Source organism: Cuculus canorus, chromosome 5 (genome assembly GCF_017976375.1).
Source record: "Cuculus canorus isolate bCucCan1 chromosome 5, bCucCan1.pri, whole genome shotgun sequence".
Taxonomy (NCBI): domain Eukaryota; kingdom Metazoa; phylum Chordata; class Aves; order Cuculiformes; family Cuculidae; genus Cuculus; species Cuculus canorus.
Window position 1 is genome coordinate 63,177,300 of NC_071405.1, and position 16,205 is coordinate 63,193,504.

Below are 16,205 nucleotides of genomic sequence, written 5' to 3' on the forward strand. Positions count from 1 at the left end.
CTCAACAGCTTTGGAAAAACAGACATTTGGGCTCTGTGAAACTGACTAGAATAAAGTCCTCCACTCAAGTGTGCTCTACAGAGAAGCAGCTAAATGATTCTCTCTTTCATGTAGTCAGGATCCCGCAACAAATCAAGTGTTCAAAATTTGTACGTCACTACTTACTCAAATAAGTCTGACTCTTTCAGCACAAGCCAACACAATTAGTTTTCTTTAAACAACAGTACGTTGTTAGGAAATTAGGATTAGACTCACGTTTACAGTAAACACATAATATTAAACTACTCAGGCACAAAAATATAAGCAATGCATGCAACAATCTTAGTTTCCATTATTGCTAGCGCGATAACCTAAGAGCGGTGAAATATTAGAAGTATCTAAGTTGTTTATGGTATGTATGTTGCCAAGTAACAAGTTTTGGCCTAGCTTTAAAGCAAATACAGTAAGGGTACATCTTTCTTCAGAATTTAATTTAATAAAGCAGGTAACCATTTCTTAAACTTAAGAAAAAAAAACTCTCAAATTTAGAAATGAAAACATATATTTCATGCTTTTAACACTTTATCAGTTGCTCTTCAAAAAAAAAAAAAGAGCAACTTTTACATGGGTCTTTTACACCACAACCACTGATGAAGTTTAGTGTACTGCATGATTGTTAAAACAGAGATATCACAGAATAGTTTGGGTTGGAAGGGACCTTAAAGATCATCCAGTTCCAACTCTATAAGGTCTCCTCGGAGCCTTCTCTTCTCCAGGCTGAACAACCGCAACTCTCTCAGCCTGTCCTCGCATGGGAGTGTCCTCGACAACGGGGAGAGGACAGAGGAGGTCCTCGAGCACGGCGAGAGGACAGAGGAGGTTCAGACGCAAGCGAGGTGGATTTCAGTTTGCTGCGCGACTTTCACCAGCCTCCCGGCGAGATGCTGCCGTCTCGGAGGAGCCGCGGCGAGTGCCACCGCGCAGGCGGAGCCACCGCAGCCAGCGGGGACTGTCCCCCGCGCCCCACGGCCACCTGCCGGCTCCCGGGGTGGCCCCCAGCGCCCTCTCCCCCTGCGCAGCGCCCACCTCCGCGGGCAGGACCGGGGCCGAGGCGCTGCCCTCCTCGGGGCTGCCGGGCACGGGGGGTGGGGGGGGGGGGAAAGGCGTGCGAAGCCCTGCGCGCCGCTTTGAATCCTGGGCTCTCGGGGTTGGTTTTTCCTTGTTGCTGTTTGCTTACTTTTTTTTTTTTTTTCTTTTGTTAGTGGAAAGTTTCCTCTGGCAGCAGAGGCCGGGACAGCGCTCACACCGCCCCGGGGCGCCGCGCTGCCATCGCAGCTGACAGGTTTCTGCCTTCCGCTCTCCCCCCCCCCCCCCCGCCCCAACCTTCTTCCGCAGCATTAAAAAGCAAGCAAGACAGATCCGGCCGCGGGGTTGTTTTTTAATTACAGCTAATTGCAACGCTCGCCAGCAAAATAAAAGCCGAGTTGGCGTGCGAGCATCCCGCACGGAGCCTCCGAGGGGGCAGGAGAGAGGGGAGCAGGAAAGCGACTGTCGGTGTCCGAGCCGCGGGGAGGGGAAACTTCACACCGGCAACAGCGGGTCGGGAGGGGGTTTGGTGGAGGGCGAGGTGGGGTTTGTCGTCTTACCTTCTGGTCGACGATGGAGCAAGCCATTTCCCGGACGTGGGCGAGGCTGAAGTCCCCCGAGGAGTCCTGCAGCAGCAGCACCGGCTCCCGGCTCAGCCCGATCTGGAGGTGGAAGGCGACGCCGCCGCTGACAGCAGCTCCCGGCGGCGGCGGGCTGGGCGGCCGGAGCAGCGGAGGGGCGCTCATCGGAAACTTTAGGAGCCGAACGATCGAGAGGGGGACGGAAAGGGAGAGGCGGGCGCCGCCGCCGCCGCCGCGAAAAGTTTGCGGCCGCCCGGAGCAGGCGCCGCGCGAGCTCCCACGCGAAGTTTCAGGGAAGTCCCGCCGAGCTCCTCCCGGGTGAAAATGGCGGGGGGGGAGGTGGTGGTGGGGAGGGGGGAGAGGTTTGGACCGGGGAGGATGCAGACAGGAAAAGGCGGCGAGAGAGACGCGGCGGGGGGAGCCCGGCCCAGCGCCGCCGAGGTGGTGCCGCCGCTCGGGCTGCCGGCGCGGTGCGGGGGCGGGACGGGCCGCGCCCTGCGCCGGGACGGGCTGCGCCGATACCGCCCCGGCGGGGCTGGTGCTTCGCCTCTGCCCGCGCTCAGCCCCGCAGCCGGGGCAGCGCTCGGCGCGGAGAAACTCCGCTGCCTTCGTCCCTCTGGAGGAGGGGACTCCCGGGAGGTTGTCCCTTGCACGGTGGGGTTTTTTCCGTCCTCGGGAGCAGCTGCCACCGCCCTGCCCGGGGAAAAGAGTGGCAGGGGAGGAGGACGAGCCCCGTCTCTTCTAGACGATCCAGCAGCCTCCGCAGGTTTTCGGGAAGAAACACGGGGGAGTTCGCACCCGTCTCTTCTCTAAAGCGGTTTCCAGTTTCAGGTGAGGCGCTCCCTGCCAGTTAAAACCAGTATGAGTTGCTCTTCCCGGCATCGCTGCGAGCCCCATCCCTGTGAGGGCAGGCGACGCTTAGTCTGAAAAGCCCATACCTGGTCTCCAATTGAAAACCCGTGAAAGTAAGGGAAACGCCAGTATTTTAGGTACCAACGGAGAAACTTTCAAGATATATGCATGGCACCTGCGAGGATGGCGGTACTAAGTGCAGTGGTTGATGAAATTTACAACCTGTTTCTGTACAGACAGCTTTTCTGGCCCAATGTGCAGCTGCAGTGTTGTTTCACTTCGATCAGCTGTCCTTATTAGGACCCATTTTGCTCTTTTCAGCTTGTTTCCCACCTGGATTGGCACATGCACAGCACCTTACCGTCTATGTAATTAATCTGTAATTCATTCTGTTTATTCTTTGGTGAATTTCCTTTTGAAATTGTTGCATTTTAATCCGCACCTTCTACGCGCTGCCAGATCTGAGAATGTCAGCACTCTAAAATAATATGATTACTGGTCCCACTAAGCAGGTTTTATCACATGAGGAGTAATAATCATATTCAAACATGTTCTTTGGCTTTGTTGTTGAAAATCATACTTAATTTTGCTGTTGTCTGTAGCATTTTCTTAGGAGTTGATCAGTTTCAGTACATTAGTGTACCATGGCTATGCTGGTTAGCGTTGTGATGGACTGCTCCCTAACAGCTCCACATATACTAAATGTTTTGGTGCTTGGATGTTTTGGAGCACGTATGTTTATACTCGCAGGTCAAAGCCAGCCAAGGCATTACAACTACCCATGATCCTGTGGCCCAGCCAAGGCTCAGCATCGGAGAACTGTAAGGTCAACGTGTGAATCTGTAGCAGGAAGGGTGGGTGAGGTCCGAGTGCCATCCCTGAATGGCTGTCATAAGTTCAAATACAAAGCCAGAGACGCATCAAGTGGCCAGCAGTAGCTTTCTTCTGAGTGCCGTAGCTCCTGCTTCTTCCCTGAAAGAAGCGTACTAGAAGATCCTGCAGTCTTGCTTCATTGTTCAGGTGATCCTTGAGTGCAGTGGTGTCATAAGTGTCATCGACTACTTTGAGTGCTTCTTCATTCCACCTCACTGTGGCAAAAGCAGATCTGGCTCTGATGATAATGGGATGGTGAGCTGTCCCCCTCTCTCTTGTCGTTGCCATATTTAATTATAGGGTCACATAATCAAGCAATTCACAACATGAGTCACACGATGACATTTGCTTTCAAGGGGGAGTAAATGACAGCTGAATATGACCTTAGCTACTGTACACTGTGTTACAGCTCTTTTGCAACTCTTAAAATAACCAAGCAGGTGAGGTAGTAGCAATGTTGAGAATTATATATCCTTGGTTTTCTCCTCTATGTGAAGTCTAGTGATAGAGCTCATGGATTGTGACTAACCCACATCCATATCCTCTGTGCAGACATAGACACAAGTTTTTCTTAAAAAAGAAAGATTGCAGTATTTTAAAAAAATCGTAGGTTACCAAGTCATCTGATCAGTATATCAGCCACGTTGAGTACACCTTTGTAATTGGAATAGATGAGGGCAGGACTTCCTTAATGCTGTGTCAGCCAGTCATATCCAAATGTTATTTATAAAGGGATTCAACTTGGCTGGTTGTACCAACTGAAATGTCATCTATTTTGTGATCCTTCCAGAGGGGACAGTTAGTACACTGATGCCAGGGAGGGGAAAAGGCCACCCACAGCTGTCTGTTCTCTTCCCTGTGACCTGATACAATGTGTATGCCTGGATGCACAATTGGAAAAAGTTCTGGAAGTTTAGGTTTCACTGCATCTACACAGATCGATTAAGCTGTACAGGAATCACCACATGAACTTGCAAGGAAAAAATGAGCTTGCCACACATGGCTACACAGTTTATTAATCTAGCTAAGTAAGGGAAGAGAGCAGTCAGCGGAGGATATCACTGTAACATCACATTATGGAAACCTCTCCCAGCTGCCTCCAAGGTACAGTTGCTGTAACGTTGTTTTGAATTACTCTGTATCTGTGAAGGGGTGAATAGTGGTCTTTGTGTTGTCGTGGATTGTAGACTTGACCCTCCACTTAGATGCCTTTCTGAAACCTCTTTCAGCTTACTACATTGTATAGACTGAATTTTCTCTTCTCTTCTCTTCTCTTCTCTTCTCTTCTCTTCTCTTCTCTTCTCTTCTCTTCTCTTCTCTTCTCTTCGAAGTTTTTATTGCTTTCTGCTTTTCTCTATCTGTGATATAACTGGTGCTTTTTCAACATCCAGTTGAAACATCCATTCAACATCTAGAATTGTAGAATGGGTTGGGTTGGAAAGGACCTTAAAGATCATCTAGCTCCAACCTCCCTGCCTTCAGGAGGAACAACTTCCACAGAATCCGGTTTCTCAAAGCCTCATCCAACCTGACCTTGAACACGTCTAGGGATGAGGCATCTGCACCTTTTCTGGGCGACCTGTGCCAGTGTCTCACCACCCTCACAAGAAGAAAGATTTCTTCCTAATATGTAATATAAATCTACCCTCTTTCAGCTTAAAACCGTTAATCCTCAGCTTAAAACCATTATTGCTCATCCTGTCACTGCACTCCCTGATAAAGAGCCCCTCCCCAGCTTTCCTATAGGCCCACTTTCAGTACTATAAGGTCTTCCTGGAGCCTTTTCTTCTCCAGGCTGAACAATCCGCGCTGTCTCAGCCTGTCCTCATATGGGAGGTGCTCCATGCCTCTGATTATCTTTGTGGCCCTCCTCTGGACTTGCTTCGACAGATCCATGTTCTTCCTGTGCTGAGGAATCTGGAACGGAACAGAATATCTCTCTGCTTTCTAACACAAGCAATTATATGATGCATATGCTTTAACTGAAAAAAATGTCAAACACTTAGCGAAGAATAATGCAGGATATGCCTAAACAATGGAGGATGTTCTGTAGGGCAGTTTCTTTGTCATAGATGATGTTAGTTTTTAGGTTGAAAGTTGTTGACCTAAAATTTAGTTCTGATGCTTTTACATAGAGAATAGAACACTGGTGATTATGATGAGATGATTACTACTGGTTTTGTGAGGTGGATGTTTGAATATCATACCTAGTTCTTAGATCAGTGTTTTGAAAAATAGGTTACTTGGCAGTATTCTTGATAATACAGTGTATTTAGGCAAGGAGAGAAGAATAGGATTAAAGCAGAGAAAGCAATAAGAAGCAGCAGTCTCTGGAAACTGAATAGAAGTTGAGACTGGAAATATAGGTCAAACTTTAACTCTGAAAATGAAATGTTTACAAATTTAGACTGAGAGTTTACTCACACCCTAGCTTGTTGGGCTTAGTGCAGCAGTAACTTCTCTATTTCCCAAGGTCAGAGTGCAAGATAATTAATCGCCTTTGTCTCTTTGTAATGTTCTTAATGGAATCCGAAAAAGACAGGCAGATTTTATCTGTTACAGAGCACACAAATTCAGAGATGTAAAGATAGTTCGTTTTGTTTCTTCCTTGAAAGACGTATCTTTTCTACCTCAGAAGGCAGGAATCATCTGTCCGGGAAGAAAGTTGAGTTGGCATAAGCCCTGTTTTCCTTAGGTCACCTGCACTTGTTCACCTCTGCTGGACTTTGTAGGCTGTTGTTCTTCACAGAGCAGGAACCTATAGAAGACGGGTTTTTTTCCAAGCCACTTCTGAAGACAACAACAGGTTTTCATCTTTGAAAATTTACTTCCTCAACCGGCAACAAAAGATCAAATGTTAAAGTAGGCTAAGAAACATTTTGGTGCTGAATCAGGCCAATGCTCTCCTTTGCATTCTACCACTGATTTTCTTTTTGTTTGCCTCATTTCACACTTTCCTTAACTACACACACACCTCTAGGCTTACTGCTTTGATTAGGCATCCCAATGCTATTTTTTCAAGCAGCCCAGTTTCTTGGCATGTTGACTTGCATCCAGAGCACAGTCCATGGTAAGCTCCAGACTGCTTTTGTGTTCACTTCATAATATTTCCTTCCCAGCCTGATTTGCTCTGTTTGCTCAGAAGAATGGTTTATGAGACAATGTCAAAAATATCATCAGTCAGAATACCTTACACCTGTTGCTTATGCTCTTTAATAGGAGAAAATTTTATTAGTTTGGCGTGATTTGTCTTTTACAAAAAATTGGTGCTGGATTGATACTGATTTTACTGTTTTCTTCTACTGTTTGTTAATTTTTATTGTTTTAGACTACTTTCATATATCAGTAATACCCCAGATACTTTTTTCTACTCTGAATCTTCCATAATCTCGCCCATGCACTAATCTAAGGCAAGTAGTTATCATTTTGTGATTGCTTCAGCGAGATATTAAAATAACCAGATATTCTAGGTTTATCAAACACTAGTTGAGAAATTATCTAAATAGTCTGTAATTTCTTTTGCCCCTTACTAGGTTTGTTTTTTCATTGTTACTAACAACCTTACTGCACTCACCACCTGCATGCAAAAAAAGGTATTATGGAGGACAGTTTTATCCAATATATCTTTTCTATTGGCAGTGGATCAATGTTTCCAGAAGTTATTTTTCATTATATTATGATCTGTGAGATGCAGATAATGTATTGTCTATTCCAACCAACAAACTTGAGCAGAAACCTTAAATTTTACAAGGAGTACCTCTTGCTTCTAGATGTGGTTTACATATTCTTTATGTAGATTTATATTTTAACATTGAACTTTAAGCCAAATCTGTTCATGCTAGGAATATGTGAACTTCTCCTGTTTCTACAATTGAATGCAGACTGTGGTATTTGCGTTTTCACTAAGCAGCAAAACATGCTTTAATAAAGACAGGTCTACAAGAGTGAAACTATTTTTTCTTTCTGCTATTTTCAGATGCTGAAATGATGTTTAAAGTGAAATGCGTGTTCCCATAACTTCTCTTCTAAAGCAGACACTTGGAGTGGAAGTTCTTCATTTCAAAAGCGTAGCATTAGAAAAGAAAAAATAACCAAGGAAGAAGAAGAAAGACAGACTAGTAAATAGAATGGAATGAAATTTGGGAAGAAATCTGGGAGACTGATGAAAAGTAAACTAGAGTTGGAAATACGAATGGATGTCACTGGATCTGGAATTGGTATTGTGTCAGGGGCTGAACTGGTAAGTTAAGTGGAGCTGATAACCTGAAATACTGGCAAAGTAGCTTTACAGATTAGCTCCTGTGTATTTGTTTGGAAAGAAAAAGCAGATGTTAGCTGTAGAACTGGTTAAGGATTTTCCGATGAGCTACTTAATTCCATGACAAAATTGTAACATTTTAAGATATATATAATATGTATATATTGTAACATTGGTTAATGTGAATACTGTCTGTAAATCTCCCAAAAGTTTCCAATTATTGAAATTGCTTCAACATTTGTAAAAGAAAAGTTTTGGAATGCTACCTTCCATGACTTTATGTTAAATGTTTTATATAATTAAGACAATGCATTTAGAAACAGTAAGCTTAAAAATTCAAAACTCAGGTTTAAAAACCAGAGACAACTCAATGTAGTATTTTTTATAAATGCATCACAAAAAACAAAATCAGATTTTTTTTTTTTTTTTTTAGTTTTTTGATATCTTAGGAATGGAAGTTAAAATCTGACCTGGGCTGACAAAACTGTTTTCTGCCTCTGCAAGTCTATCTCTGGGCAAACTGTCCATGGACATACAATGTAGACTAACTTTAAAATAGAATCTGATAATACTGCAGGATAAATGTTTCTTATGTCAAACATCTACATACTTGTTTCTTTTCTTTGAGCAAAAAGTGTTCTGGTTTGGGAGGGAGGAGGCTTTTTGGTGTTTTGGGTTTTTCTTTCCTCTGTGTGCTAAACGGACCTCACTATACTTTAAAAATTTAGGGATAGGACAGGCTCCATTTATCCCAAAGTATCCTTTGAGCATGTTTGTTATGGCTTGACAACAGAACAACTGATGCATTCAGATAAGTATGTGTATCTTGGCATTGTTTATGTATCTTTGTGCAAGCTCTCTGGTTCATAGGAGCACTGGTACTCTGTGAGAGATGTGCTTCCCATTATCAGGATACTGGAAATGAGGTAATCATTGTATCTTGAAGGAAGACACAGCACACGTTTTATTCAGAAATGTCTTAATGCTACTTCTTAGGTGACTTCTGAATAGTGTATTCTGTGTGAAGGACACTTTTTTATCTCTTACGTAGCACCATTCCACTAGACAGTCTCCTGAATGTCACTGTCATACAGATATTCAGAATTCTGGGCTGCAGCAACCTGAAATTTCCAGATCTGAGAGTCAGTCTTTGTGATAGTCTATAACAGCTCTTTCCTCTTCATAAATGATTGCATGATTTTCAGTATTTAGCTGGAGATAATTTTCAACAAGCAGCTAATGTTTTTTCTATATTCTGATAGTTTTCTTGAAAATAAAATGATAATTCAGTTGGTAAAATACATACACTACTGAAAATCGGTTCTACTGTATTTTAGTTAAACTTAATTTTTTATTATGGCAAAGTTCTTGATGTACTGTTCACTTATTAGGACATACAAGCATAACTGATTTACAAACTTGTGTTCTTTTTCACATCAGGAACCAGTTATATTGTTACTTAACACTAATATTTTTGTGGCTGCTGTCCAGGCCTCCCTTTTTGAAATTCTTTCAAATTCTCCCTTTCCTTTGAAAGTCTTTGACAGTTCAAAAAATAATCCAGGTTCTGGGAATGAGACTACTTACTGCTCATGCAGAATCAGATCTGCATGTTGTCATTGATGCATGATTTTGATCTATAGGAATAGGTGGCATACTATTTCTGAGGGATACAGACTAAAGAAAGAGAGGTATAAACTGTTAACTATCCATCAACTGTTGTCTCCAAAGCTTATGGAGTCGTAGTAAAGAACATGCAAAGTGGCCAAGGGTAAGTAAGTAAGGCTGGCAGAGTTTTATTTGTGATCTAAGCAATGTCTGATAGTATGGAAAGGATAAAGGTTTACAGGCACTTTTAAAATTGAGCTAGAAATTTATCTAGGAGCTAGATATTTCTGAAATCACCACTGACTTTCTGCTCTGCTATTTAAAAAGATGCTAACTGAGCTTGTCAGGCTAGTTAGTCCCATTGTGACTAATTTTACCACACTTTTATGTGGTTTGATGTTTTTAACCACAAAATTTGGTGTACAATATAATTTGAATAAATTAAATTATGGTTAACCTAAATTATTTAATGACTGTTGCATGAACAGTAAGACCGCATGTAGGCCCAGGTAATACTTAGGTGGGATAATTGAGACAATAGATATGAGACAATCGATAAACACCACTCCTCCATTCTTTTTTGTGAGTTTCCTTACTTGTAATGATTTAATGAGTTAAGAGAGACTGCACATAGGAACAGGGAATCAATAGATTTCTTACCTAAATTGTCATTGATCTTTTAATGTTTGTTGGAGTTGCTTACTGCTGCTGCTTTGGTTTCACTGCATGAAACTGGAAAGCCAGAGAATAACATTGAGGGGGACCTAGTATTTTACACAGGAGGGAAGACGATGGAGCAGTCGAATGCTGCAGGGCATACCAAGTAACCTGCAGGTGAGAGGAAGGTAAAAATGGAAAGACAGAAGATATACAGGAAAGGAATTTCTTCTAAGGAGTACTACAATTGTGTATCACAGTTTCTTACTTGAAAATGTTTAGTTTTTAAAAAGATTAACCTGAACAATTCAGCTGGCTGGGTTTTAAGGTAATTAGAACTATATTTTCCTTTTTATTTACAGTCTCACAATCTTAATTTCATTTTGTCATGACTTTTCGTTTTGGAATTCACATTAAGAAACATTACATTTCATTTTCCTATTCAATAAGTGAAAGACTGATAAACCATGAGACTACATACTCTATGAACATTAAAAGTTGTTCCATACAAGCCTTGCAAATAATGAAAGTTCATTTTTACACCAATTGCATCATATGTTTATTTAGGATAACCTTATAAATACACATAGAAAACTAACCCTCTCTTCCTATGCCTTACTCCAAGATAGGAAAATTAACTACATGTTAAAAAGACTTATTGCTGAATACTTCCTTAAGTAATAAAAGCCACGATTTCAACAACAATTTAGGATTAATCACATAGCAAAGAAGTTGCATCTTTTCCTTGACAAACATCTTAACATGAAGCCCCACACAATGCTGCAGCATTGTCGTCCTGGGTTATACAAACAAGGAAATCACGAGGTAGAATATGAAAACATTTCAAACAGATTAACTGTATTTGATTATACTTAAATTTAGTGGACCTTGAGAAAATGAAGCATGCAAAGAGAGTCTTAAAAATAACTTGATTAGAATAATGTCTTTCACGTATATAGGAGAATATAACAATGTGAAATTATATCGAAATATAGATTTCTTAAATGTTACTTGTTTCAATGGGCAAACTACAGCTGACTTTGCAGCACACAGTACAAGGAAGGATTTTACTTTTTCCTGTATTATTGATCATGACTAACAAGAGTCTTCAATAACCTTTGTGATGTTAGGGTTAGTTTTCATGCATTATCAAAGCAACACAATACAGCTTCAGGAAGCTCTCCAAAACTTCTAAAGAAAAACCACTTCCTGTTTTGGTTTAATTCAGCAACTGTTGAATTATTTGAATTGTACATCTGGAAAAGGATTTTTGCTTTCAGAAGGACCGTAAGTGGGACAATCTGAAGATAGGGGTTCAAGCTTTTCTATGATGTGGGCGGATAACATATATTTGTGATTTCATTCAGCCTGTTGGCTATACATTTTTGTAAATATTGTTTGTCCCTTTGCCACCACATTATTTTCGTGTTGTAGTTATGGGTCAGAATACAGGCTTATTTTTAATATTTCTAAAAGTAAAAAGACCTATCCTTCCTGTTCACATCTTTCAGACCTGCTTTGAAAACAAATCTTTGCTAAGGACACAAATCAGTGGTCTTCCACTGATTACTTTGCAGGTATTCAAGGAGAAATGTATTTTAGAATTTTTTGAGTGCTCATCCCATGCTCTCTAAATACCTCACTGGTTACGAAGTATATTTTTACAGCAGAGCAGAACTATTATTCCTGTATTGAGAGTCATGGTATGAATCACATTTGTAGTTCATACTTTTGAAAACAGGTATGTAATCTTGCTTTAAACTGGTGTGTGTATATATATAAGCTTTATGCTTTGCAGCTAGCCAGCTACAGGGCCATAACTAAATTTATTTAAAACTTAGTTCATATCAGTGCACTGAATTGAATTCAGGTGTCACCAATATCAAATTAATTCAATTATGACTTCCCTCCCCCCAGCCTGCCTTCTGTCAATAAAGAAGGAGTATGCTCACCTCTGAAGAGGAGGCTGTGCATGCGTGTGTGTTGGTGGAAACCTTCTTTCAATTGAGACTTAAGCACATGACAGTGCAGAGGGTTCTTTATAAACGTCTAGATTAACATGTTACACATTTTTTTCATAAATCTGACCGATTTGAAAAAGTTTAATGAAATAATACTTTTACGTAGCTCTGTGTCTTCTTTCTTTAAGAAACTGAGATGTGAAAGTCCTCACGGAGAAGAAAAAACAGGCATTTGTCTAAAGCTTGACTCATTAAAACCCTAGGTGGTCCTGTTTAGCTGGTCCATATTAATTGCTCCAATGACAGTTGGGGTCAAGGGATCGTGGAACAGCTGGTCTGTATAACTTTGGCCGAATCTCAGGTTATGTGGTGTAGGAAATGGTTAATTATATTTATCAGCTCTACAGTGACTCACATCTTTAATTGTAGGGTGATGGATCTTCATGCTTCGTAGACCCTCGCAGCTGTTCCTCATCATAAGCTTCCTTCTCTGTATTCACCCGAGTAGTCAAATACATTCAGTTAAGTTTCATAAATTATGTGAGTCTTCAACCAGCAATGCACTATCTCAAAGTAAGCAAATACAAATCACACCAGTACAAAGTTGGACTGGAAACTCTTCAGGGTCTATGGAGGGAAAACAGAGGAGATCAGAAAAATTTTTTTCTCATTTCAATCGGTCCCACCTCCCCTAGGGATTTCAGTTGAAGTTTTGACTACGTTACCATTTTAGACATTTTTCAATAGACAAAACATACAAACCACAAAGTGAAAATGTCAGCTATTAATACGTTTAAAGATTTGAAATACATTTAAAATACAGCACTTCATTAAACTGAGTCAGCAGTTAGTAGATGACATATGTGCTTTCCATTGAAAGTCATCCGTTTTTCCAAAGGCCAAAAAAAATTCAGTATGGAATGCCAAATATTATATTCATTACAAATATTTATTTTAATTCAAGAAGATGTGAGCAGTGTGCAGAAGTCAGGAAACTGAATGTTATGTTTTCCACAGCAACTGTCACTTAACTGCATTGTAGCTGCAGCCACATATACTCATAGCATTGTTCTAATAAAATTTTACATCTCTGCAAAGCAGCTCAATGCCAGCAGCTGTGAGAACCTGAATTTTGAATTTCCTGAGTCTGGCATATTTAAACTTTCATCTATAACACTAGATTAAATTGAATCTTTATGTTAAATATATGGTAAGAAGCTGGATTAATCTCTGAATTCCCTAGTTATCACCCACAAAGTGCTTCTTGAAATAAGATCACTTGGATCATTTATCCTATATACTGTTCATGAAGATAAATGTTCAACATTTCCGCCAGAACTCTTCGTCAAAAGTTTATTCTGCCTGGGATAAAGTTCAGCTGTTATAACTGAAGTGTTTCATGGCAAAGGTCTGAGCTTGCTTCCATTACTCCTTTCAGGAATACAATAGCATGGAGGGACAGGAATTCCATGATGTTCATGAACGTTATCCCACAGATTGCTGTTTTCAGAAAAGAGACAGGGTTTTGTGACCATTTTGAAAAGGTGCTTTCAAAGTATTAGCTGAGTCTATAGAATTAATTTTAGTTTTTGCATTCATTGGCACTATTTTTACGTTTCGCTTCATTTTATTAGAACTTTGAAAGCTCTACGTAAATATTTGATAGGGATTTCAATATATTTTAAACTCTAAATAAACAAATTTTCATTCATATGCATGCATATTCTGTTCTTTTTCCACAGTACTACGTTTTCAGTGACAAAAAATGTTCACAGAAAATCAACAAACTTCCACAATCACAGTCATATGTGTATGTAATATGAATTACAATAAATTCATCCACTTAGGGTTTGCCTTGGATATCACACATAAATAGGAAGTTTGGATAACATATTTTAATGTCTGTTCATGATAAAGAGAAGTTTAAGAAGTAGCTGGAAGAGAATCATTAGGTGATCTTGGCTCAAGAATGTATTGTACTTAACTGTAATCTGCTTAAAGATGTTTCCTCAGACAGAAAGCTTTCTGCAAAAGAAAAAGAATAATTTTGTAATTATTTGAGATCCTGTAAATGTGCATATTTGAAAACAGCAGCTTTTATACCAGCATGATTAGTCTGTAATTAATTTCTGGTATTTGTGAATATTATACAAGTTTACTTTTGATATTAAAAACTTCCAAACATTCTTTCTGGATGCACTTGAACTTTTTTAAATTCCAATATGTGTATTGCAAAGAACAGCCTACTCAGGGCAGCATTTGTCTAGCAATTTGTCCTCCTTTAATTCACTGCTTAATTTGCAGTGAATTAAACATCAGAGAGATAGAATAAAAGGAAGATCCACCATGTTTCCTGATCCAAGTTTGATATATGGGTTACTTTGCATCAGAAGTCTTCATAATACTGCTATAGTTCTGCCTTGGGGAAAAATGGTGATTAGGGATAAGAAGACATGATAATGGAGACAAATCAGTCTTCAATACTCAGCTCTTTATATGTAATTAATTCCTAATTAACAGACATGGGATCTTTTTATTGTTTCTGACTACAACCCAATCAAAACAGACAATACAAATTGTGATCATAAAAAATTCAGCATTGTAACATAGGGACTGACAAATCGCTGTATTTGAAATATCCAACTATGTCACATCCCAGTCTTTGACATTTGAGACTGTAATAGACACAGGGGAATTGTTAGTATACTTCGTTCCAAGAATTACCTTACTGTAAGACAAGGCATGGCAGTTGGATATAATTATCCTGGAAAAATTGGGAATTAAATTAGCCATAATGAGGTGAAGACAAATTTAATAGGTTAGTTTATGTGCAAAACCTGTAGGTTCCAGCTTCGTGTCAGACTACTATGACCTACAGACAATTTACTGGACTCTGATGTCAGAAAAGAAATTGTTTCCTTTAGAATAAATGTGTGGCCAGGATCATCTTTGAAGATTTTAACCTTATCACTTCAAATGCACATTCCTTTCTTCATTCTGTTGTCTTTCTTTCATATGGAAAAAAACATTTAAATCTTTCACGAGGACTGAGAATATTTCTTCTCATTTGATGCTCACATTTAAAACTCCAGTCTTACTGTGACTTCAGGAGCATTTGGAATAATAAGATCCCAGATGCCTAAGTCTGTGCACACTAAGCTAGTTTGTCTTTAATTTTTTTGCTTCAGTATTCCTTCTGTGTTCCAGTGCTATTGAAAAGTCATGCAAAATCCTATATCTGGCCCACGCTAATGCCAAGCAACTTTATATCTGACCCCCTGAGCTTTTTGAAGTCTTGAAACTCTAGATGCTGTTGTCCATTATTTCAAATCAGTCCTATGTTCCTTAAAGCACTTAGCAGAGTCTCCTATAAATGAATTATTTTGAGTTCCTTAGATAGACAAAGGTGAGATGTGCACCTTTACGTGTTTCATGAACTGCTTCACCCTCTGGAGCTGCTTGTCTCTTTCCATTGTCTATACAGGGATGCTGAAATCAATACATGTTCTCCCATCTTACATTTTGCTATCATGACTTGGGGATTTTGTGCGAGCATTCATGCTTTTCAAAGGCTTTGATACTGTTTTCGAAATGGTCTTGTTAGTCTGGTCACACTCAATTTCAGAGCGAGTTAGCTGCTGTATATCAAATAATGATTTTTTGTAAATTCCAGTAAACGTCTACTTCAAAGTTTTTTTTCCTCCTAGTTCAATGACTTAATTTCCTAAGACTAATGGCTCCCACTTCCATGCATGTGTTTGTGATTAGATTTTTGGCCTAACCCTCCAGAGAACAGGAAACTTGCTTCTGACATCTACAAGTAAACAAGAAGCCCTCGGCTGCTTTAGAACTCCGACTGGGCAGAGCCTCCAGAGATGGTGATACTCTGCTGTGTTTGTCACTGAGGAAGGAGGAAAACTGATTAGGCTGAGCTTCGTTTCCACTACACGTGTATAGCGGCTTGGAACATTTCAGTAAAAGCACATCTTGTTTGGAGAGAAAAAAAATGTTATTATTATACTCTGCTGACAGAAGAGATGACAAAAGAATGCAACAAACGTGCCAGAGGAAAGAAGGTAGTACAACTGTTTGTGCAGTTTGTCAGTAAAATTACTCAAAATACTGACAACTGTGATTTGTGAGGAATTTTGGTTTTAGCTTTTGAATCTGCTTTTTCAGGTTTTATTGTTGTTTGGTGTTTTTTTTTTTTCCTAGACTGCTAGCAATACAGGAAAGTTTCTGAGTGCGGTTATTGAAACTACACAAATAACGTCATTTTTAGGGGTTTTTTTGTGGTTTCAGTTTTCAAGAAAAAACTAGGACAATATTTAAATAATTTCATCTGATATT

The 16,205-nt window shown here is 40.1% G+C and overlaps 1 protein-coding gene and 1 long non-coding RNA gene across 24 annotated transcripts in view; one reads left to right on the plus strand and one right to left on the minus strand.

The window, feature by feature from the left end:
- The window catches only part of PRKD1 (protein kinase D1), a 127,651-nt gene extending 125,694 nt beyond the window's left edge, over positions 1-1,957 (minus strand). The window contains exon 1 of one of the 3 annotated variants that reach the window (XM_054068375.1): positions 1,626-1,957. In XM_054068375.1, coding sequence (XP_053924350.1) covers positions 1,626-1,811 — 186 coding nt within the window. In that variant the 5' untranslated portion in view covers positions 1,812-1,957. The remainder of the gene's footprint in view (positions 1-1,625) is intronic. The other 2 variants (XM_054068376.1, XM_054068377.1) reach the window with 2 other exon arrangements.
- Positions 1,958-2,040: 83 nt separating this feature from the next.
- LOC128852335 (uncharacterized) overlaps positions 2,041-16,205 on the plus strand; it is a 42,465-nt gene continuing 28,300 nt past the window's right edge. For 7 of the 21 annotated variants that reach the window (XR_008450126.1, XR_008450125.1, XR_008450123.1 and 4 more), the window contains exons 1-4: positions 2,055-2,477; positions 7,348-7,611; positions 8,063-8,168; positions 15,624-15,931. This is a non-coding gene — a long non-coding RNA (uncharacterized LOC128852335). The other 14 variants (XR_008450113.1, XR_008450114.1, XR_008450111.1 and 11 more) reach the window with 4 other exon arrangements.